The sequence below is a fragment of the Melospiza georgiana genome, chromosome Z, assembly GCF_028018845.1.
Source record: "Melospiza georgiana isolate bMelGeo1 chromosome Z, bMelGeo1.pri, whole genome shotgun sequence".
Lineage (NCBI taxonomy): Eukaryota > Metazoa > Chordata > Aves > Passeriformes > Passerellidae > Melospiza > Melospiza georgiana.
Window position 1 is genome coordinate 74,884,335 of NC_080465.1, and position 25,119 is coordinate 74,909,453.

General features: G+C 38.8%; 2 protein-coding genes across 5 annotated transcripts in view; both read left to right on the forward strand.

The window, feature by feature from the left end:
• Positions 1-25,119, forward strand: part of DCAF12 (DDB1 and CUL4 associated factor 12) — a 289,432-nt gene that overhangs the window by 75,869 nt on the left and 188,444 nt on the right. The gene's annotated exons all lie outside the window — the stretch shown is intronic.
• The window catches only part of UBAP2 (ubiquitin associated protein 2), a 216,843-nt gene that overhangs the window by 34,451 nt on the left and 157,273 nt on the right, over positions 1-25,119 (forward strand). For all 4 annotated transcript variants that reach the window (XM_058043259.1, XM_058043260.1, XM_058043261.1 and 1 more), the window contains 7 exons: positions 8,770-8,824; positions 9,981-10,084; positions 16,090-16,142; positions 20,629-20,696; positions 21,767-21,956; positions 22,622-22,835; positions 24,273-24,544. In XM_058043259.1, coding sequence (XP_057899242.1) covers positions 8,770-8,824; positions 9,981-10,084; positions 16,090-16,142; positions 20,629-20,696; positions 21,767-21,956; positions 22,622-22,835; positions 24,273-24,544 — 956 coding nt within the window. The remainder of the gene's footprint in view (positions 1-8,769; positions 8,825-9,980; positions 10,085-16,089; positions 16,143-20,628; positions 20,697-21,766; positions 21,957-22,621; positions 22,836-24,272; positions 24,545-25,119) is intronic.

The window sequence follows — 25,119 nt, forward strand, 5'->3', positions numbered from 1 at the left end:
TATAGGTCGCAGCTATGATTTTTGGTATGTTAACAGTTTACACTTTCAGTAGGTAGAATGTGAGTCTTGCAGTTACTTATTTTATAAAATAATCCTTTATTTTCAAATTATAATTATAAAAGTAGGACTTTTTAAAAATGGTTCAGTAAATCTTAGATATTAATTTCAAATGCAGTGGTTTTTGCTTTAACCTCACAAACCATACACTGCTTTTGTTGTCAAAACTGTAGCTTTCTAGATGAATATAGTATATCTCAAACTTCATAATCAGATCAAAATGACCTGTCTAACTGAAGAAATAGAAACTGAGTTTCTAATAGAAAAATAGAGTTTCTATTCACTGGTTTTGTGTACACAGTATTACTATATGTCTCTTCTAAATATTTTAGACTGTACTGTGAGCAAAGTATATTAATGAAGTGTCTGTCATAAACCTGTTGGCCAATTACAGGATCATTATATTACAAGTGTGTGTATTCCATGGTAGGAAGTACCTGATTAATTTTACAGTGCAAACCCTTGAAATCCTCAGGAAGTTTTAGAAATCTATGTAATTTGGTTCTTATAATTTCAGGGATACGGGGCCTTCTTTCTTTGGATATTAGTAGAAATAATAATAATAAAAAGCTTCCTGCCAATTTATTCTGTAGTCTTTCTTTTCTGTTACACAGAATAGTGAAATGAGAGATAACTCACTTCAGCTGAAAGTAAACAGATTGCTGGTAGTCACCACAGAACCCATTTTTAGAAATGTTTCATGCAGTGTGTGTGTAGAAATTTAGGCACTGGATATGAAATAAGGGGTCAGTTAATTATCTGAACAACACACTCTATTTTAAGCTACCTTCTCAGGCAGGAGTTATCTTACTGGCTACCTTCTAGGAGATTTGCTGGGCCATCATATGTATTACTCCTTCACAGTATAAAAACATAATTTTAAAAAATAAGCAACTGAAAATAGCTAAAATGGGATTGACCCAGAGGTGATAGTGTGCTGTTCACTGAGAAGGAAAAACCTTTATACTGAATATTTCACATTTGGTGTGTAAGGCACTAGTTTAATCTGACAATAGATCTTCCATTAATGACCATGTCATATTCCTTGTAACTTCAAAGGGTGGTAGGTAAACAGAGTGCAAACACCACTGTGTGGTGGTATGCAGGGCATCAGGGATTTGAAGCATATACAAATTATTGACTGATTAACAGAATGTAAAAATATATCACAGCATGTGTAACAGGACACGTCTCAGCTATAATTGCTCTAAGCTAAATCTTTGCTTGTTAAACTAAGAGTGTAGACTTTGTATTGAAGTCAGGGAATATCTTGTTTTAAGATGCCTTCTCATCTGTGCTTCCTTTTAGAACCAAATTTCTTGCATTAACCTAATTGAAATGTAAGAAACACTGTAATGGTAATGAGTAGTAATTGTATCCAAGTGATTATATTTGTCAGTTTAGCAAGGATTTGTGACTGTTTAGAATGGAATCTCCTGAAGAAACTAAGGAGGCAGATGGTTATGTGTTAGGATTATCAGCTATAGAAACATTTTCTTATTTGTATTTTAATCACCTGCAGTGTTGTGTAGAAGTTGACAAACTACAAGCCCAGGTTATTTTTAAGCTGCTGTTTTTAGGGTTCTTGCATCTTCAATTTTAAGTGCAGGTCTGATTCTCCCAGTTCCTCTTTTTCATATTGAAAAGGATGCAGAGAGAAAAAAAAAGGGGTGTAGAGCTAGAAGGCTTTTGAAGGTACTGGGAAGTCTGCAGTTATGGGGTGTAGGGAACAAGTAGTGTACGATTTTTCTGCCTGCAAGAGAGGACTGTGTGCATGTATGGTAGAGCTCTGTTAAACTTCTGTGGGGGCATCAGTTGATCATGCCAAGCAAGTATGCAGTAGAGAGAATATTAAATGAGATCAGCAGGTTACAGCTTCAAGATGAACTTAGAGTTGGTTCTTCATACATGAAGTGAATCTAAGGAACTCCTTTCAGTAAGATAATGTGGTGCAGGAAATGTATACATAAAAAGACTTGGAAATTGCATCCTAAAAAAGAACCACGGTCAAGAAAAAGAAAAACCACCAAAGATTTTGTTGTATGTAAATTATTTTTGACTAAGGAAGTCAAAGCCACAAATAGTTGAAGATCAGGAAAACATCCAAAGAAACTACACTGTGATTTCAGTTCATGTGCTCTTCCCTGGATATCTAATTGACCATGGCTTATAAAGGAATAACAGGTAGGTGGGCTTTCAGGCTTTTTTTTTGATTCAACATAGAAATTGTTATAGACTCAGGTATAGTAATTCTCCTGGTTTGCAAAGGCAAGATAGATTTGTTGCTTGCGCTTCTGTTTATCTCTTTATTTTGTTATTCCAGAACAACATGAGCATTCCATAAATGTGGGTTCTGCCAGGGATTTTTTCTTACAAAACAGATATAAAAATGAAAGGGAAATTGCTGTGTTTTAATTCCAGCTCTTGTTTTGTCTGCCAGCTATATAGGAAAATAAAATAACTTATCATTCTCATAGATATCTGATTATAATCCAGTTTGTATTCTTGATTGCTTTTCATTGTTTTTAACATAAAAAGTATACTATCCTTGAACAAATTGAATTTCTGTATCCAGAATTGCTTGTATAAACATTCGCTATGTTTAAAAGCTTAGCCCAGTTGGCACAGGATATGTCTTGGATTATTTTTGCCAGAACTAAGGAGAATGGTGTTTTTTTATAAAACGTGAATGTGGACCAGACCTTCTGGAACTCAGAATTTGAAGTTTGCTTAGTTTTGCTGTGCCTCATTCTGCATTAGTTAAGAAACTGTCATGTACTTTTTTTTTGAGATTATCATAGTTTAGATGTAACAAGTCACCTGTTTTCCTTTAAATGTAATTTTAGAGTTGAAGATTTTCAGCATGAATTGTAAAAATGCTTTCTAGAGTAAATGCAGTATATAAAACTGATTAATTGCTTCTTGCTTTATGGTGACTAATAAAGACAAAAGTAATTTGAATTATTAAATCCAACTTGGGTGTTTGTTCTGGTAATATGGAGTACCTAGAATATAAAGTTTCTGCACTTTACCTCCTTATCTCTGAAGGATTAATAAGCCTCTGTCAACTAGGTTCTGCTGGGAGGATGGCACTGCCAGAGCAGAGATGAGGCAGTTCACTTGCTGTGTAGTCAGAAATAAGCACAAATTTAGAGTGTTGCTTGCCCTTCCAGCCTTCATTTCCTTTTTCTTGCAGCTGTTCTTCAGGCCATTTCTTAACCTTGAAGTAACTTCCTCTAATTTAAACCCCGAAAATCTGAATTTTTAAGTAAAAAGCACCTGTGTTGCAGTGGAAGGATTTAGGTCTAGAAGCTCAGCAGATGTGATTTTCTGCAGAATAGGTTGTTAATTTAATGGGCTAGTCCCATCTGAGTTGTGCTTTTACACACCTTTCTTGTACTGCCATGAAGTGTGCATTTTCTTTGGGGGAAGAAATAGTGTGAATGTGGAGAGCAATTCTTGCCACGCATGGATGGTACCAGAGTGGAGAAGTGGTTGTGATGAGTGTTTTGAGCACCTAGTAGGTTTTAGTGAAAACAGAAAAACTTGCCACCTGCCTGGGCTATATATAAGTGCTGACCTTTCTAGAATTCATTCAGAAGAAAAATGCAAAGAGTAAGGCAGCAGTTGACAGTTGTAGGAGGTTCCTCTGAGAGATACAGGGGCACTCCTTTGGTGACATGTTGTGCTTTCTAGAGAGGTGTGCTGCTTACCAGGGGCTCTTACCAGGGATGTCACCGAGACTGCCAGGCTTCTTGCAATCCACTGACTGCTACTTCCTGCTGTTGTTTCATGGAGGCACAAGGGGTACAGCCAGGAGCAGTCTGAACAGCATCAAGGGGAATTACAGAGCCCTGGGTTTGGCGTAAGACACTCTGCAGCAGCTAGTTTTTGCAGGTAGTTTTTTTCATCCATCCTTCCAGTCAAAAACAAAGGGGGTCAAAAGGGCCAGTTGTGTTTGGAGAATCAGCAGGTGATTATAGGCCTTGTGCCACAGCAGGGGGACTTCACTTCTTAGACCGGAGGACTCTCTTTGAGAAACCTGGTCTTCTGGGGACTGATGTGTTCCATCTGTTGGAGAAGGGGATGAGTGTCTTTGGTTATCCTGGCTTCATAAAGGGCAAGTTGTGCCTGACCAATCCGGTGTCCTTCTGTGATGGAGTGATCATAACAGTCAACGAGGAAGGGCTGGCATCATCTATCTGGATTTCTGTAACGCCTTTGACATGGTCATACATGACAACCTTATCTTACATTAGAGAGAGAGGGATTTGAAAGTGAACTTTTTGGTGGATAAAGAATTGACTTCATCCAGTTAGTTGGATGCATCCAATGGTTCTGTGTCCAGATGGAACCTGGTGACAGGTCATGTCCCTCATGGCTCTATTGTGGAATGTTGCTCTTAAATTAATATTGTTATCACTGACAGAGTGAGATTGAGTGCACCCTCGGCAAATTTGCAGATGATACTAGGCTGAGAAGTGCAGTTGACACACCTGAAGGATGGGGTGTCATCTGAAGAAACCTGGACAAGCTTGAGGAGTGGGCCCATGGGAATCTCATGATGTTCAACAAGATGAAGTTCAAGATGCTGCACTCGGGTCAGAGCAATCCCAGGCAAAAATACAGACTGGGGAGAAGAACTCCTTGAGAGCAGCCCTGCAAAGAAGGACTTTGGGCTTCTTACAGATGAAAAGCTGTCAGGAGCTGCAATGTGTGTTTGCAGCCTAGGGCTTGTGGGGCTGGTGAGGAATGTGAAGGTCAAGGGCAGCCTGGGCTGCAGTGACTGTGAAATGGTGGAGGTTGAGATCTTTGGTACAGTGATGAGGACACACAACAAGCTCACTGCCGTGGCCTTCAGGAGAGCAGGCTTTGGCCTCTCCCAGGATCTGCTTGGTAGAGTGCCATGGGATAGAACCCCAGAGGGAAGTGGGGCCCAGGAAAGCATGTTAATATCTAAGGATTCCTTCTTCCAAGTTTGGGAGCAGTGCATCCCAACCAAAAGAAGGACAAAACTTCCCCAACTGCATGGATGAAAAGGAACTCCTGGACAAATTCAAACACAAAAACAAAGCCCGGAGGAGGAGGAAGCAAATAAATGTAGCGTGGGAGGAAGAGAGAGGTGAGATGGTCTGAGCAGGGTTCTGGTTGGGAATCCTAAAGTTGTATTGTTGGTGATGAAAGGAAGACAAGGGAAAATTTGGGCCCTCTCTGTAGGAAAATGGGAGTCCTGGCTAACTGGGATATGGAGAAGCTGGAGGCACTTAATGACTTTTTTTGCCTTGGTCTTTTCCCACACATGAATTTCCAACCACATGAATTACAGAAGGTAAAGGCAGGGGCTGGGAGAATAACCATCCACTTTAGGAGAGGATCAGGTTTGAGACTCTTTGAGGAATCTGAAAGTGCACATGTCCGTGGGCCCTGACAAGATACATCTGTGGGTCCCAAGGGAAGTGGAAGAGGAAGTGGCTAAGCTACCATCCATCATATTTGAGTTCCCACTGATGAAAAAAGGGAAGCATAACCTCTGTTTTAAAAAGGGAAGGAAGGCAGACCTGGGGAACTAGAGGTCAGGCAGTCTCACATCTGTGCCTGGCAAGATCCTGGAGCAGATCTTCCTGGAAGTTAAGGGACTTGGAAAGTGTGAGGTGGTAGGTGACAGGCCAACTAACTCTCCCAAAAAAGAAGAGGCAGGCAACATGGTTACTGTAGACAGCAGGGTTTTTTGGTGGCTCGATGTAAAGATTTTCTGGCATTTATCGAGGTGGCAGCTGGTTTGGAGAACTGATCCAAAAGTGAACAAATACTGTTTCCTGGTAGTTGTTCAGTGCTCAGTCACTGGAAAGTGCAAAACTGTCCGTGCACAAAAGAGCAGAGCTTATGATCACTGGTGAGGAAGACCACAATTGTAGCAGTTCTAATTTAAATGGGTTTAAATTACTGTGGGATTGCATGCTTAGTATTTGTGTTCCTGCTGAGAATTCTGAAAGCTTTATCTGCTCACTGGCTCTTTAGTCATGTTAAAAAGCATAAAAAGTTTGTAGATATCCTGTAGGCGTTCACAGTTGTTTTGTGACTAACTTCTTTGTCTTAAAAGACTGTACCTTCTGTTTTAAGGCCATTTTTAAATTTTGACAACTGAGAGAAGTAGCATGAGAATTTCTTGGCATGAAAATTTAAGGATTTTACTAGTGGCCTGGTGGTGTCAAAGAGAATATTAGCCTTTTCCATTGGCATCTTGCACTACAGACCATGATGTACGAAATCCTGTGTCTGAGTTAGATGATATTGCAGTGGTGAACATTCACTGTCCCATATTTTGAGTGAATTTTTCATGTGTTTTCTAACTTTGAATTTAGTAATTTGGTACTCCCTTTTGCCTTTATTAGAAAGGTTCTTTTGTGTTTGTTGATAAAACTTAATTCCAGTTTTGATTGAAAGTGTAGACATAGCATGAAGAAGTTAAAGGAATCCACTTGAAATTCAAATTCAGAATTATCTTTTAAAGTGATCTGGTATAAAAAAATGCTTTGCTGGCTAGTAGTCTAAGACTGCCTATGGAACATCAGGAGCAGCATTTTTTCTTTTTTGCAATTTGTAAAACTGTTGCTTATTAATGTTTTTAGTCAGTAGTTTGTTGTGCCCATTATGGGCATGTATCTTATGTATGCCTGACTTGCTAAAACATCACCTTCTCTTTAGTGTGCTAAGGTTGTTTCTTCAGGGCTTTGCACTTGAGATACTGGGGTGACTTACCTCCTCTTGTAAAATCTCTTTCTTCTTTCATGACAACTATTTCAGTTATCTCTCTGTACCGTATGTCTGTCTCTCTCAAAACTGTTTCTGGTTGACTGTTTCTGTGTTTTGCAGCTCCCAGTTGGATTTGTACCTCATGCTGTCAGAAAACTGTTGATCTTGCTTCTGCAAAATTTCTGTAAATGGTGTTTAATGCTCTATTGATAGCAATTGAAAGTAATTTTATTACATGATGGCCCCTACCATATCCCCAGGTAAACTTGTGTAGCTGGTTCTTCTCTTAAGAAACCTTACTGGACAGAAAGGTAATCCAGAGTGCTCTGATTTTGGCAGAGGATAGCAAAAGAGTAGGTAGGCTGAGCAACAAGGTTCAGTGGACAAGTTGGTGGCAGTTGGGTACAGTGGGGTGTGGGGCACTGTTGTTTGTGGCAAAAAACACACGGGCTCAGTAAAGAAGGGTGGCAAATGCCAGGTTGCAGCAGTTGTTGCTTCTTTCATAACCTCTGTCTGCCTTCTCTCCAGCCAGTTGTGAAAAGAGAGCAACGAAGGCAAGATAATGTAGACATAACAGAGCTGGTCAGTGTCAAACTTATGCTATTCTATGTTCTTATCCCAGCAAAATCCTGTGTGTTGCTAGATGGAAATCTTTTCTCTGCTTTGATGCCTCTAAGAAATCTTGAAAAAGTAGGTCCAGAAATGTATTTTGTCACTAAAACAGTGATCTTGGATAAGGGGAGTGGTGAGAGCAAGAGACAGAAAGTCATTAAAGTGGAAATTTGATAAACTGGTGTTACCATGTCCTGGAGGTACTGCTATTGCTCAGTTTGTGTGGTCTCCTGAAAGTAAGAAGTAATTCTGATCCAACTTTGAACATCCCATCATGGGTAGTTCTGATCTATGGGCATCAGTGCTTTGGTGATTTAGGATTATCATTTTTGTGTGCTCTGATAAACTTGCAGTTGCTTGGTGACTTACAATTGCGACATAATTTTGTCATTAAAATAAACATGGTTTTGTTCTCTGAGTGCAGCTCTTGACCTCCTTCTGTTCTTGTAATACAAAATAATATTCTCACTCCTCCTCAAAAAAACTTGAACAAACTGGGTAAGCCTTACATAAAACCCTGAAGAAGTGGGGAAGGTAATCTATGCAGAAATATATTGCATATAAGAAATATTTAGTAACACTTTTTGTAGACGTTTGCTTTGTATATTCTTGAATAGCACAAAAATTTTCATGCCTTGTTGACAATATACTGTGTGCAAAAATTAAGCTATTAATTGTATCAAGAAGCTCATAAGCTGGGGCTGGTAATCAAATTTGAGAAAACAAATACTTGTTTTTGTTAAAACAAATGAACATTTTTGTGGATGATAACAAGGAAGATGATTTAGGTATTTTCCTGTCAGTAACTGTAATGAAGGGTGAGGCAGAAGGAATGTGTGATCAGAGATTGGCAAAAGCACAGGAGCGTGGACAGGTGATCAGTGTCAGAGAAGGAAAAAAATGGAGTTTTTCAACTTTTTCCTCCCAGATAAGGAGTGACAGAGAATTGCTTGGGAGATCAGGATACTCAGGGAGGCTGGGATTTTAGAGCATCTTAGGCAAGAATGAAACAATCCAGACAAAATTTTGAACAATGTCTAATAAGTTGGCAGTAGCAGTGTTTGGGATGAGTCTTTAGGTAATTTCTTTTAATGACACTACGTGCTACTTCATGAGACACAGAAAAGATGGCAGATAATTGAATATCCTACTGAAATGTTGGGTCTTAGATGAACCCAGGCTTATTTGAGTGTGTTAGGGAAGCAAATTTGGTGTGGGAATTTGGGAAGTAAATTCTATTTAACTTAAACTATGGTAGTTTTGTTCAACTGTGGCATTCTTTAATGTGACAGACTAGTTACTGGTGGCTCCTCTGCTGTTGCTGTTAAATGGTGTTTTCTCTCCTAGGGTTTGGACGTGGCAGAGGGAGAGGAGCGGGGAGGTTTTCAGCCCAAGGCATGGGGTAAGAAACATGCAGAGCACAGATTTTGACAAGGATCAAACACAGTGGCAATATTTATTGACAATGTTGCCACTGTATGTATGGATATTTCTATATGTTTGATAAGCCAATATAGATGCAAAAATTGAAAAATCTCTTAGGTGATGAATAGACTATTTTGGTCTTAAACTAGTGTTTCTAACTAGGCACACCTATAGAATCCTAATGTATGTCTATTCATTGTTAGTATCTTGAACTTGCAGAGCCATACCTGCTATAAGTAGCAGCCACGTAGTGCCTTGGAGTCTGAAAGTTGTGTGCTACATATAGTCTTAGGTAAATTTTAAACCAGATTCATTTCAGTGTAATGTAGAATGTGCAGTGAACGTATTTAAAACTTGAAAGTAGCAATTCTAAACTTGGTTCTGTTTTTGAGGTCTCATGCTTTAGCTGTTTGGACTCATATGGACCTTAAAACAGATTCAGAGGAAGTTATTCAGCAGCTTAAAAATTTGCTCTCAATTTTGTTGGAATAACTTGGCTTATAGAAATGTAACCTCCACTGCTTTCACTCAGTGTTTGCCTTTAATGACACTTCATGCAACATCAGTAATATGATGAACTGGAGTAATGCTCTACTTCTCTAATAATTCTTGTTGTTCATACCTGCAGATGATGAGTTGAAAGAGGTTTTTTCTTCAATAATGCTTTTCCACATTTTAGCTGCATCTGTGTATTTTTGGCATTAGTGTGAGCAGAGCACTTTGAAATAATCTTACTGGTGCTCTGAAAGGACATGATACTGGTCACTTATCAGTCAGCTACCTGCTGGAAAACTTATCTGTTGAGAGAGTCATATTGTTGGGTGTATAAACTAATGCTTTATAACACTGGAAGAAATTGGGAAGCTGTTAAGTGGTTTTTCAGGAATTTATTTGGTTCAGTGTCCCTACAGGAATTTTGTTTACCAGTCTTTTCACTTTTTTCTCTTATTCTCTTTTCTCCCTTTTTATCTCTGTCTGCTCATAGAAGATTTTTTTTAAGTAAAAGCTGTCAAGATAACTTATGTGGAAATCAAGATGTTAAGTCTAATACAACTTCAGCTAAAAATTATGACACTTATGCTCACTGAATGACCCATGTGTTCTCTTCCATTTCTTAACTTTCAAAACTCTAGGACATTTAATCCTGCAGACTATACGGAGTCTTCTGCCACTGATGGCTTTGGGACAAAGTCAGAGATCTGGGAGACTGGTCAGAATGATGCAGATGATGGAACTGGTAAGATGCTTCAAGAAGTGGAAGGATTGGAATGAAGACCTGTAGCATATTACAGCTAAAATAACCATTCTGTTAGTGTTCACTTCTGAAAATTTGTATACATCTTTTGTGACACAGATACTAGATGATTTTTAAGTTTAGCTCTGCTGATGTGCAGAGCCTGTGTCTCTCTGGTGAGAATGAGGGGAGGCATTTTGAAATTCTTTTGTTATAGTACCAATAAACCCTTGGGGGACAAAGGAATTTGAAGAGTCACTGGAAGAACCTTGTATATAAAGAAGTGTTTAGATATCTTAATACTGCTTAAGATCTCACTGAATGCAGTTAAGGAGCATAAGTCCTCCTAGAACTGATTGGTCCACAGGCTTTAGGCCTGTGATATGAATATCTAAGAAGAAAAAGAAAAAAAGTTTACAAGTATGAATTCACTCAGTGACACTGGGATGGCTTTGGAAGCCCTATCTGCACAATGCAGAAATGTAAGGATGCGAGTCTCTGGATGGAGGAGAGTTCCAAGATCTGCAACTTCTGAAGAGGAAAATTATTAACTAAAGCACAAGTAGTCACTTGAATTGAAGCCAAAAAGCCATTGACCTGTCTGAAGATCAAGGCAGATGTGTGTTTCTGTATGAAGTTTCAAGTAAGAAGTACACACTTCCAGCTAAAGGCCAGAGACTGACATAGTTTGAAAAGGAATCATTTGGCAGTGGTCTCATTCAGAAATGAGGGTGGCCTGCTTATCTGTGATGGGAAAAATAGGATACCTTGCTGCTTCCTGTGTTCTGTGATAGAAGATGAAGGCAAAGTAAACCATGTGTTAGAATGGAGAAAGTCATATATGTTTTTGTCCTCACTTGGGAGCCATTGAATGTTTTTCTTTTAACTGCAGCAATGGGTAACTCTTCTGATCTCTTCATTGGTAAAGCCTACTCTGGTGATTTTTTTTATTGACTCCTGTGCCAACTGTGGAAGCTGATCCTGAAGGGCACAGTGTGCTCTGTTGAGCTCTACTGTGAGCCACTGAGATGCAGCTTTCTAAATGTCTTACAAGCCATTTTCCACTTAACTAGAGAAGACAACAACAGGCTCAAAGTTTAGGGAGGCTTACTAAGCAGCTGTCTTGTCACTCTGATTGCCTTCTCAACCAGTGTGGAAGAGTGGCTTTGAGTATATTAGTGGTTGTTAATGGAAGCATTATTGCCAAACAGGTATCTCTCTAAGGCATTACTTAAATGACTTGGTGCTGTAGCACAAACAGAAATACACCTTTTGTTTTCACTCACATTAGTTTTTCAAATAAGAAGATACCTAATGTTTTGAAAACTCCTTTGGAGATTCTTACGTTATTGTTTGCTACCTGTTAGCAAGGGGCAGGGGGTGTTCTCACAAGCATTTCAGAAGCTATAAGGTTAACTAAAGAAAGAAACATCTGCAAGAAAGGTGTTAGGAGATTGGAACAGAGGTAGAGCATCACTGGTTTGTTACTGCTGATGCAGGTGTAAGGATATAGCTTACTTATGACTTGTGCTCTACTTCCAAAATGAACTCAAGTGTTCTGAGACCCTCCCTGCTAACTCAGCAGAGGCAGAGCCTCCTTGTCCTTCATTCTCAGTGTTAAGTAATGGAAGAAATCTAGGAATAAGAGTAGTTTGGTGTGGGTAAACACATCCCTCTAACAGTATGAATGTGTCATCGTGAGAGGTGTGCTGCTGACAGAGTGGTGGCAATTCAGAGTTTTGATGTGTGGAATTTCTGTTTGGATGTCAAGCGCATATTTGCTGTGCACGTCACCAACAACTGCACTGGACTTCAATAACACAGCTTAATGCATGCATGGAAATTTGGGAAGCATTATAGGAAGAATGTGTGAGAAGGCATTTGAGAATTTTCACTGGCCTTGTCAGATGAATGCATCTTTGAGGTATGAATGAGGGGGTGTCATTGTGAGGTAGTTCCTGCAAAATTACTTGGTTGGCAGAAAATTAAAGTAAACTAGGTAAATGTGAATGTTCTTGTTGGGTGTTAAGTACCTTTTTGTTGCTAATCTTAATTTACTTTCAAATGAAAAAGGTACAATAAGTGACAAAACAACAATGTCTCTCTAAAGAATGCTTTCTTTTATGGTGTTGTAGGCAAGCTCTAGGAATGTCTGAAAGAAGTCTCTGGGCAAAAGGAATAACTTCAGAAAGAACAGGCTTTAAAATTGAAACATCAGTTGTCCAAGTGGGTAGCACTTTCAGCCTTTTGATGGAAAGCATCTTGAGGGTTTTTAGAGGAAGCTGCAGCTGGGGTGGTAATTTTACAGCAGAAGAGACTGCTGGGAAGGAACATGGAAGCTGTGCTGGGGAGGACAGTGTCAGACAAGGTATGGGGCTGGAAGTAGTTTGCATAAAGTTGAGCATGAATTGACTTGTTAATCCCAAATATTAATTTTCAGGTTCCTCCTCCTAAATTCACATGATGCATTGTTAATTACAAATCAATGACCCAGTTAAGTTCCCAATGGGGGGTCAGCTAAAGTTTTGAATGTGGGAACACATATATGTGTATGCAAAACTGTAAAGCTTGCAGTGGACTTTATAGACGTCAGGTAAGAGTTTATACAGGAAGGACAGGAAGAAAATTGCTCTATTTATTCCTCATTATCCAGTCCCATTTCTTATTTAATCTCAAAAGAAGGTAAAAAATATTAACTCCTGCTATCTACTTGAAAACCTAGTGTCTTTAATCTGCAGTTACATTAAAGAAGCAGTAACTGGGTAACTTAGAGAGATAAGATATCTTTACTTACCAAAATATTTTCTGGAGACATTATACCAATATAAACTCTTCGTGATATTCTGAGTTATGTACTAAGTATTTCTTTCTTTAGCCACTGCTTGGGAAATCAGTATTTTCGTAAAAATAAATATAATGTTTGTTTCCAAAATGCAATTTCTGTCATGTGTACTCTGAAAGTGCTCTAGAACCTCATGTCCTGAATTATTGCAGATGCCAGAGGCATCATGATAGCTTGAATAGCCTTTCTAAGTGCACCATTGTGTAATCCAGTAGAAAAGCCAGCTGGTTCTGTGAAGGTAAAATTTAGTGTTGGCTGAAATACAGACTGAAGGGCAAGTCTTTAATAGTTCATAACATTATATCTAATTGTATTCCAAATAATACAGCATCAATTTTCCTGCATTCTAATTTATATAGAAATAATATACAGAGGAAAGGCAAAGGGGAGGGGTAGATGAAGAGAAACAAAATTACTAGCTTCCTCCAAAAAGAAATAAACTTGACCAGTATCTTTTCTCTCACCTTTTTTGTAATGTACAGGGCAGTGGGAGAAAATGAGTGCAAATCACAGCAGTTCTTAAACATAAATTGTGTTAGAGGTGCTCACTTCTCAAAGTTTGTTGTAAAAATGGCCTTGTGTTCTGGTAGTTTACTCATGTCACTACTTTGATAGAGTTTAAGTTTCATGGAAAAACTTCCTTTGTTACCTTAGTTATAAACAGCCTTAAATTACACTGAAACTGAAGAATGACTAGAAATAAATTAAAGAGTAACTCTCAAGAGGGACAGTTGTGTTCCTTGGAACGTACAAGGAAGTTGGTGTTTGGGTTTTTGTTTTCTGGGGGTTTTGTGTTTGGTTTGTTTTTTCAATATCTGCTGTTAAAGTCTGAAGGAACATTTTAAGGAAGCCTTCAAGTCTTTCTAGAATGCAAATCCAGAAGGAAAGAACTAGTACATAAGTTTGGCATAGACCAAGTTAAATTTATTTTGGGGTTAATATCAATGATTGTTCAAAGAAATGGTAAAAATTAAAGAGTGTGACACGGAGAGAGGATAATTGGAGGAACATAGCTGAAGATTCATCAAAAGATGTATGCTGTTTTTATTGGCCTGATAACTTTCTAAACTGAACTTTTAACAAAGAAAAAGAGGAAAGGGTCACAAATAGCCACCTAGGTTGAAGCTTGTATGATAAGGATCTTAGAAAATGCAAAACATAATTTTGATGGAAAACAGAAAACTCTTGAATTGTAATGCTTTGCAAAGCTTGGGGGAAAGATTGGGAAGAGGATGAATGAGTTGCAGTAATGCCAGGGTGGATTTTGGACTAAAAAGGAATCGATGGGCCTGTGGCAAAATCTGACTTAGATCAGATCAATAGGAGAAAGACATTCAGAAACTGAATTTTGTGCAGAGAAGAGTACTGAAATAACTGAGAGTGGAATGATTGAGTTGGGAAGGGAAAGTGTTAGTAAATGACACTAATAAACTTGGCAGCTTGGATAAACTAATAAAAGGGTGAGAGGCTGTACACAGTATTTAAAAGAGTAAACCCTCAGGACTAGCTTTATAAGAGAGAACAACAGACAGTTGTTTAAGTTTAATGTGAGGAAAACATCACAAGTATTATTTCGAGTAGGTTTGGTCTTCCAAAGCTGGTGGAAAATACACAAGTGTCTGACTTGAGGTACCTGAGCTCTTCTAGTCTTTATTTTGTCAGACTTTGAGCTCTGTTTTAGTGTTCAGGTGTCAGTGCAAAACTTGTCTTCTAGAGACAGACCTTGGCACTGGCTTATGGGAGATAATTGGGCTTTTCCTCCTTTTCAAAATTTCTGTTGAAATGTGTGGATTACTCTAGAAATTTGAAGCATTGTAGTAGTTTTGCTATAGGGTATGGTTATTAGTAAAAACATCAACCCTGGGTAGGAGCCATTTGCTAAAATGTGAGCATGAGATGTTTCAGGCAAATCTATATTGCTCCACAGAGCCCACACAGAGTGGATGTTACCTTGCTCAGGACCTGCCAAATAATTTTGGATTCCAAGGTATAGTTCCCCTCTCTTCCCCCACTGTGCATTACCTCCATGGTCAGCCCTTTTGCCTGGCAGGACTGGCGCCGCTCAACCCTCCTCTGCCAAAGCCCACTGTGGTGTCGTGGAGTACAGGAGGAAGCACCAGTGCAGTTCTGGCATTAGTACCAGCTGGCTTTGATGGTGTTTTTGGGGTGCTTGTTTCTGAATTAATCAGAAACAGACCAATTCCTGGTTAAATGAAAGGAGATGATTGAAGCAGCAGTCTCTTTGCTTTGTACTTGATCCAGGGTGCTGGCAGTGCTACCTTTGGTGCTGGTGTTTTCTTTGCTCGTGGTTGCACAGTTTACACAAAGGCTCTGGTTGTTGTTGGAATAATCTTCACTGTACTGCTGCTGGTGGTCAAGGCCTTCAGTCCCTTTATTGTTCTTGCATGTGTGTACCTGCTGTTTCCTATGGAAGGGATTAAAATTTTGCATCCATAGATTTGGTTTCTGTGGTTTTCCTATTTCTGTGTGCTTCACTGTGCTCCAGAGTTTGCCAAACCCAGTCTGCCTCCAGTTACAGGAAGCATTTTTTAGCTACTGTGGAAATTTAAAGATTGTCCTGCTACCATCATAAGAATTGCTTGTGTTCTAAAATAAGTTGCTCTCTCAGGGGAAGGAATTAGAGTTGTGCTACTCTGAGTGAATTAGCAGGTTGGAAAGTAGTCTTCACAGGCATAGCTTGGGTCTTGAAATTGAATGTGTTGAAAGTAGGATTGTGGGTCTTGGAGCAGGTGTTGGTGGTTGTGTTTTGTTCTGTATTAATTTGTGTGTGAATCTGGAGGATCCTATGTGAGGGTTGAGTAACCTCTCACTGCTGTTGGACCCATAAGAGGAAGTTCTTCCAATGTTTAGGATTAATCACTGGGTGCAGATGTGCGTTCATGCAAATTGAGTCTGGTACCATAGTGGCAAAGATCAAAAATCAGGGGCAGGGGGAGGGAGTGGTGGTGTTTCCCTCCCAGAATTTTAATTCTGCAGACCAGTTTCCTAGAGCTTACAACCATGTTTCCAAATATGTTTCCAACCTCCATGTCCTTGCTTTGTGTTCCACTGATAATGAAAATGGGATTGCTTGAAAAGCAGAAGGATTGAAACACAGTGTTTTGCCTTTAACTTGTAACTTTCTTTCCTTCCCCTATTATAATAGGAGCATGGAAGAACTCAATAGAAGAATGGACAGCAGAAGACTGGAATGAAGATGTAAGTGCAACTGGCTGGATATACCAATTGATTATTTATTCTCTCCAGAGTTTGTGTTGTTTTCAAAAACTAAATATTTGAAGTAATCCATTGTTTCAAGTTTATTTTCAGTAGAGTGAAAATAAGTCATCCCTCTTGCCTCCTCCTGTGAGGTGGAATGTCAGTGTTTGTCCTGGAAATGCGTGAATGCTTTATGTAACGGATATGGAAGCTCCATCCTTACCTAATGATAGGGATGTATCTTTTGAGAGAATTGAAAGAAATTCTTAAATTCCTAGGTTTTCTGTATCAGTTAATGTCATCAAAAGCTGACATATTTTAAACCTGTCTTTAGTTTCCTGAGTGTATGCTAGAGGTGGACTAAGGGCTAAGAACAGTGGAATTCTATGAGCTGTTCTCACCCCTGTTTGATGCTGGTACAATGAAGCGTTTGTTGTAAGGGACGGGTGTTGAGCAATGCTGACTACAGATAGAATTTGTTTTAATTAGTTACTAGAGCTGAATAATTTGCAAATGAATTTTGAAATCTCTAGCCCGTTGTTAGTTTGTATTAATTTTGGATCCTGGAAAAATCCCTATAGCCTAGGAGAAAGTTATTGGTCTGCTAATATTCAGAAAGAGTCAACAAAATGTCAAGATGCAGATACATTAGCCCAAAACATGCGCCAAAAAATAAAAGGGAAAAATATGTTATACCTTTTGTTCTAAAAATAATTGCATTCTATTGCAAAACATTTTAGTGTATTGAAATCTGCCTGGAAAATTTTGGCAGATCTGTTACAGAAGGACCCTTATTGAATGTGGGCTTTTGTAGGAAGGCTATTAGTCCTCCCAATCTGAGGCCAGATACCATCTAGTGCCTCGATCAATGATTGGGAAGTAAAACTAAAGTAATTGCTTAATAAAATGGTTTCAAATACAAAATATATTGGAATAGCCTTTGGAAGTGAGCCAGTCATGTGGCAAGATTTGGACTTCTGCAATATTTGAGCTATTCCAGTGAAAAATACTTTAATATAGCCAAGTATCCATTTGCTTTATAGGAATAAAGACACACCTTCGGAACAAGGGCCTGGTGTTTGGAAAGCAGCAACTCAAAAGTTGCCAGGAATGTAGTGGATGATGAAAAAAGAACAGCTCAGCATGAGCTGATGCTGTATTAAAAAAGCTTCTATTGTAGTATTTTTGCCTGTTGGCACTCTTCCCCATCTCTTAGTATTCTTGAGTTATGTTTATGTATGTGGATTTTCCTGAACTTGATTCATAAGTACCAAACCCAATTTCTCATTACTTTTACAGATGAAAAATTGTGTATAATAGCTGAAAATATCTGATCAAAGATCCTTGAGAAGGGAGATCTTAGTTTTGGGAATCTGAAAGGGTTACTTTAGGAGCATATGATTGACTCTGGTTTTAGTGTAGCAGAGGTGTAGTATGAACCTGTGTCTGGAAAATGGATCCATGCATTTAAGTGCGTAACAAACAGTTCTAGTGGCATGACTATTGATTAAAAGAACCAAGGAAGCTGATCAATTTACTGTCTGAGGGAAAGACCAGGTGTTTTTCTAAAGAATATTTCTGTTTAAATGTTCTCTAGTCAGATACAAGTTATGAGCAAGTCAGTAAAATTTAACATTGTTTGACCCAAGAAGAATTAGGTCTTTGTGACCTAATAGTCCTGTCTGGTCCTTATCTTTTGCAGTGAGTATTAAGCAAGTATAATAGGTTGTCAAGGTGCTGTTAAATAGAATGGAAAGTGCTTGCAGTGAAAATAAGAGGTTGTGTTTTGTTAAAGAGATATTCAGGGTATTAACAATGAAGGACTAGACAAATATTGAGGTACTTTAGGTGGCTCTGGGTTTTGCTCTTAAAAGAAAGTAAAGTTTAACTACTGCAACTATTCCAAAGGAAAGAAATAGAATAAATACAAATTGCTGGAAAGTGGATAATGACGAACATTTTCTGTTATTATTTGAAACCACAACAACATTCATTTTCAAAAAAGGAAAGGGGAAAAAAAAAAGTGTTTTGCTGGAAGTGGTTTCTTTACCCGGAAGCAGCATGAGAAGTTGTTTTAATTTTTTACCCTCACTGCATCATACCAAAACAGTAATAAGCTTTTTTTTAAATTTCTGATTTGTTGATGTTGAGTTTCTGTGAGGATGCTGGAGTATATTTTCCTCTTCTCCTCACTATTCCTATACTCCTTTAGGAGCTGATAGCTAGTTGTCAAGTGCATTGTCTGTTTGGTGATTGGAGAATGATTTTATCCTAGAAACAGGAGCTGGGAAGCATGGGCATATCACTGCAGATGGAGGACATACCCCTGTGAGGCCAGCACCGACATGGCTCACAACCATTCATTCAGTTCTGGGAAAATGCCAGAGCCTCAGTGAAAGATTTGTGAGTGTAGTGTGCAGCAAGCATAATGGCTTGATTTGGAGCTGAAAATACTACTTCTGAGAAATACTAAGTACATCTGTAATAAAACTTTTCAGCTGCCACAGCACGAAATATGTGTTTTGACGAATGCCATAATCCCTGCAGAGTACTGAATTAAGTGCTTGATTGGACCTTTTGGCAGTGAGTTTGCCACAGGTTATAGTGTAAATCTCAGTGTAACTGAGCTGGTAGCTGGAGACTGCTGTTTGCATGCTGGTTCATCTATAGAGAGCATTTTTTCTCTCACACATCAAGCATGCATTTGCATTGTCACAAACATCCTCAGTCTCCTCAATCTGCTGAATTTTTGGGGTTCATCAGTGTTTGTCCCTGATTAGTCTTTTCTTGGTTATGTGAGTATAAGAAACTGTTGACATTACAAAGAATTTAATATTTAACCCAGGGATTGCAGACCATAGAGTGCTGCTTGTGCCATTAGTTGACCTCCTTGTGCCATGTAATGCAGGAATATCATAGTACCCCAGAAAGTACAGTACACATTGCTCTAAAATAAAACACATGATTCAGAAAGTGCTGGACAATAGAGGAAAGCCTTTTTAACTGAAATGTACTTAAGCGGAATGTTCTTTCTTTGTTTTGGTCAGTACACAGAGTTGTGGGCTGTCAGCATTCATCTCAGGACAAGTGATCCAGAAATGAGGGATTAAAGTACTTTGTGTTGGCAGCAAGGGAAGGGTAAGAAATGGAGGGAGGAACTGTATTAGGCTGATTTGTTCATGGTCTCATGTGCTCCTTGTGACAGAGTGCTGGGAGAGTATGTGAGATATCTCTGCTCTGCCTCTGAGTGGTGATTTGCTCCCAGTCAGCTCTTCTGTGTCCTTCTTAAATCAAGGAGACCCCTATCAGATGTGCATGTTCAGGAATCACATGCTCTCAGTAGAGCTGCCTGTGGGATGGCAAATGAAATCGGCTCATGTCTGTGGTGTCCTTTAAACTGCTAGAGATGTATGCAGCTAAAAATGTATAATTTCTAGAAGAGCTGTATCAAATGGCACATTTGAAAGGTGTTCTTTGAATAGGTCAGTTATTCTTTAGTCAAAGACAAGGCTACTAAAGGAATTAAGGATGATTTTGTGAAAAGTAAATTTAAAATACAAACATTGTACATGCCTAGCTCTGTCTTGCTAAACCTAACTTGTACTGGCTTAAGATCTATTCTGATTTGCAAATATTCCTGTCGATAGAATCAAATTAGCCTAGGAAGTTGTAGCTGTTCAACAACTACTTTTTAAACAACAAAAAGTATTTAAAAAATCCAACCACATGGCAAAAAAACAACCTCTTCCTCCAAGGTCCCAACCAGCTCCACTTCCCCAGGTGCCTGTGCGAGTATCTCTTTGTATTGTAACAGCATAGTGAAAACAGTGCAGCTGTCCTCTGTGGGTGGTCTGACTTGTTACATGAGTGTCAGCATGGCTCTCATTTTATCACAGTTTCCCAGCTCTCAGAGCACTCAGTTAAAGACGTTATTGCCTCTCCTAACAGCTGCCGAGAAGGAGCCATGAATGCTGGTTCACTGAACTTACCTGTACTTACCTGCATCTGCTGGTGGTGGCAGCTGAAATGTCAGATGCAAGGATACATAGAATGAGTGGGAGCAGTGCAATGTGTTACCTTGTGCAATAAGATTTGTCAGAGTTGCTCTGTAGTGTCATAAATTGTCTGCACGTTGATGGTAGAATGGCTGTCACATTAATTACTTTCTACTGGTGTGTTTCAGTTAAACTGTTTCCCAAGCTGATGTATTACATTGGTGTACAATTCTATGCTGGTGCGTGTTGTCAGTAGATCAAATATCCTAACCCAGCCCTCTAATTAAATAGGTACTTGATTCTGTGGTGAAGATTTTACTGAAGTTTGACTACATGTTTTTGTCTTTTTAAGCAGAGCTTCAGAGTAGCTGTTTGTAATGGTAGTTTGACTTTACTTTTATATTGAAAGTGCGTGACCAAAATGGAATTTATGCAGATGTTGCAGGAGGGAAATGTGAGCATATGAGATTCTTACTCCATCTCTTTTTCAGCTTTCTGAAACAAAAGTCTTCACTGCATCTTCTGTTCCAGCTGAAAATCATGTGACTCCTGGGCAAAGGTAAGCTCTTCTTCCATGTTTTCCCTATACTTTAAAAACCTTCTCCTTGATTAGGCAATATTAGCTTGCACACATAAAATATTGAATAAAAGCTCTCTCAGAGATTGGTCAAACTCATCTAAAAATTGAAAAAGCCCTGCTTGAAAATTGTTGTTTCTGTGAGTTCCTGAGTTACTTATTTCTGACTGTGAAAGTGGAGACAAACTTACCAAATGTGTGAGCATAACACATCCTCTGCATCAAGACTGCTTACAGACAGGAAGAAAAGTAGCTGGGAAGAAAAATTTTTTTGCTGTTGAAAGGGAAGCTCTGGCTTTAGTGTCCAGAAAGTGGGAAAGCCTATCTTTGTAGATGAAGTGTTCAGAATGTCATGCTTTGGCAGATGCTTTGGATGATTAAATGAAAGCTTGCATTGACAAAAAGGTGAATTCCCTGGTGAACATCACAGTTACAAGCCTTTACTGATGATTAGAGGGTTAAGATCAAGAACCAAAAATAGTTGCTGCCTTCCTTTGCCTGCCTTTGTCTTCAAATGCCTTTCTGGTCATGTTGTGGAATCAGCTGCTTCCATTAGCTTCATGTTCCTGAGAAGCACATTAAAGTATAGTGAACGCTTTGGTAGTTGGATAGCACGAGATCTGAAAACTAGATAGGCTAATGATTCCAAAAGTCCTGATTCTGCTGTACTGTAGCAAAATTTCCCATATAATACGGATGTGATTTGCATGAGGCATGGTGTCACATGGTGTATAATGTATATTTCTTTCTTTCTTAAAGGTAGTATATTCATGTGTTTTTTTTTCTATTCTCCAGTGGATGTCCCTCAGATTGTTAGAAAATGTTTTAGTTCATCCGCTCAAATTGGGGTGGGATTTTTTTGTTTGTTACTTAGTGGCAAAAAGATCCCTTCTCTCTCTCGTATGGTAGACAAAAAGCATCTGAAAAGACTGCTAATCAGTAATAATTCTGTTGCTGGGATGGCAGCCTTAGTATTGCTAGTGCTTTCCCCAGTGTCACTGATGTTTCATCACTGTTCACTCATTCCAGCCAAGTTTCACTTTGTCTTACAGCATTGATTTGGTGACACTGCTTCAAAAGCCGGTGACATCTACCCAAGAGACAGAAGGCAACTCATTTGAGTCTTCTCAGCAGCAGACCTTTGGCCAAGCCTTAGTATTCACAAATTCTCAGCACAGCACCCAGATGGCATCAGGAACAGGCAGCTCCAGTGCTGTAAACTCTTACTCTCCTCAAAGTCTGGTAAAACTATCTTGTGCTTTCTAAATATTTTGTTTTCTAAATGTTGTTCATGAGTAAATATTTCAAGTTAAACAACTTTTCCAGTGCTGGTCATTTCGTGAAGTGTTTTGGTATTTGGTGAAAAATTAAAATGAAGAATATAATTCTTTACTTTCAGCCCCCTTCCCCCCCCTGCCAAAAATTACTTTTTTCATTTTGCTAGTTGGTTATTTCTGCATTTGCATGAAGCAGTTATATTAATTTTTGATTAGAGAGCAGATGTGTTCATTGCTTGCTGATGTAGGATGAAATAATTTGTTTATAGTTAAGAGTTCTAGGCCAGAAAATGGATGTGTTATTTCCAAGCACATAGTCAGCTACTTCTTGTGGAAGCATGCCTATTTCTGAATCAGTTTGAGGGTGTGAGATGAGGTGTTTATTCTCTAAAAACTGGTCCAGCTATTAGTAAGTCTATGATATTTTAAGATGTGTAGGTTCAAATAAGTCAGTATTATTGTGATTACAGTAGTGGAAATTTTTACTAGTCATTTGTTAGTAATCTAGGTCTGAAAAGATTTTTGTTGCTTCCAGATAGCAGCTGTAGGTATTGACCCTATGATTGTGTTCAATTATTAGTTAAAATATTAACTCCACTCCTTCCCCTTTTCTTCTTGGTCTTTTGGTAGTCGGCAGTTCTTTGTTCTGGCTTTGGAGAGCTCAGATCTTCTAAATTGGCAAACTCTACTGGTTCCCAAATCTTGGACCAATTGAAATCACCGGGATTGGGTCAGTTTACCTCTCAACAAACCAATAGCAGTTCTGCCACCACTAGCACAGTTGCTGCATCATCCTGGGATCTAAAACCACCTAGTACTCAGTCCTCAGTCCTCAGTCAGTTTGGTAAGTGCTTGACACAGGTTCTTCTCTCTTTTTCTTTATATTAGCCAGTAGGATTTCTTAATGCCAATGATAGTTTAAAATTACTTTAATTAAAGACTTCTTTAAAAAAAATTAATCCTAGTAATACAATTACTTGCAACATTTTAAATGTTATGCTTATTTGCTAATAATAAACATCACAAGTATATAATAAACTAAGTTTTATTAAGCTTAAGCCTATCCCTAAATGTCATTACATGTTTAAAGTTATTGAGCCTTCCAGGTAGTGACATCTTTGATTTAGTGTGCTTGAATATTTACATGGAATTTTGTTGTTGATTGTTTTTCAACAGATACGGAAAATACTTATTTTCCTTGTACCTATGCTTCTTTTAGCTGAGTGTAAAGTTGTGTACTTGTATTTTGTTTTTTTCCCAAATTCTCTCTTCTAATCATTACATGAATTTTTAATGAGTACTGTGTAATTTCTTCATAATATGCATCACGCTTCAGTGTTCTTTCCATAGTGTGCTGTGAAGGATTCGGGTTACTTGTTTTGTGTTTTTATAATGGTATGAATTTTTATGTAATTGAGTAGAATTAATTGTAACAGTGAGAATGACAGAAACTTATTTTCTGTAGTGTTGTTCCTAGCAGAATCCTCACTGTGAAGAAGATAGCTATTGTGTCTGTCATGTGTGTATATGTTTATGTGTAGATAAGCAGCCATTGGTAGCAATTACTATCTTTGACATGCAGAAATTCTAAAAAAAAAAAATAAAACTACATTTTAATGCTTTCTAATGGACTTCACCAAGTGAATAAAAACCCCTTGACACTGGAAATGCTGGAGATCTCTGTGGTGGTTGACCAGTGCTTTAGGTCACCTCATGGCTTTCAGTATCCAAAAACTATGAAAGGGGAGACTTGGGAAAAAACCTGTTTATATCCAGCATCTCTTTGATTCTCAGCTATTATGAGATGGTAGAAGACTTCCTATTTTTTTTCATCTTCTTCTTTGCAGGGGAAGGGAATCCTAACTCATACTACCTCTAAATTGCAACAACTATTTACCCCTTGGAAGTAATCATGTTATATCAGCTCAGTTAATAACAGTGAAACTTGAAGTGCTTGATTAAAATAATCTGTAACAGTTTTTGAGGATTTGTGTGTGATAATACTGTGACTGTGTAGATAGGTTTGTTTCCGCATTTTTGGAAAAAACTAAATATTGCTTGGCCATTGCTGTTTATTTAAAGTAGGTGTATCAACTGTTGTCCTTATTAGTGTTAGTGTTAATGATCCATGTGAAACCCTTCTGCTGTCTGAAAAGACATGCAAATGCTATAGGATCATAACCATTAAGCATCACTCGGATTCTTGCATAAAGAGTAGAACTGTGAAGAGCAAAGTTCAATGCTTTAATTTTGATATTTCCTTTTTTCCAACACTGGCCAGACTTTAAATCCCAGCCTGAGCCATCTCCAGTTCTGAGCCAGCTGACACAGCGACAGCAACAAATGCAGGTGGTTCCTGTTCCTCCTCCTGGGCTGGAGTCGTCCTCCTCCCAGGTAAAACTCCGAGAGCCATCACCAGTAGACACCTCTACAGCTGTTAGCAAAATATTGCAGCTCCCCACTATCTCTATGGATAACCAAGCAGTGACTGTTCATCAAACCCAGCAGAAACAGATAAAACCACCAAAAAGGAGGATAACTCCTGCATCCAAGGTGGGTAATTGAGTGATAGCTTATCATTACTATACTTAAAAACCATAAAAACTTGCATCAGCAGTGGCATAACCAGCAGGACAGGGGCAGTGACTTGTCTCTCTGTACTGGGCACTGGTGAGACTGCGCCTCAAATCCTGTGTCCAGTTCTGGGTCCCTCATACAAGGAAGATATTGAGGGGCTGGAGCATGTCCAGAGAAGGGAACAGAGCTGGGGAGGGTCTGGAGCACAGGTCTGAGGGAAGCTACAGGGATTCAACCTGGAGAAAAGGAGGCTCAGGGGAACCTTGATCACTCTCTAGAAATGAGGGTGTAGCCAGGTGGAGATTGGTCTCTTCTCCCAGGTCACAAGTGGCAATACAAGAGAAAACAGCCTCAAGTTGCACTAGGGAAGGTTTAAATTGGATATTAGGAAAAATGTCATCACTGAGGGGGTTGTCAATCACTGGAGCAGGCTGCCCAGGTAAGTGAGAGAGCTACCATCCCTGGAACTGTTTGAAAGATACGAAGAGACATGGTGCTTAGAGACATGGTTTGGTACTGCTGGCTTTAATACCTAGACTTGGTCTTAATGT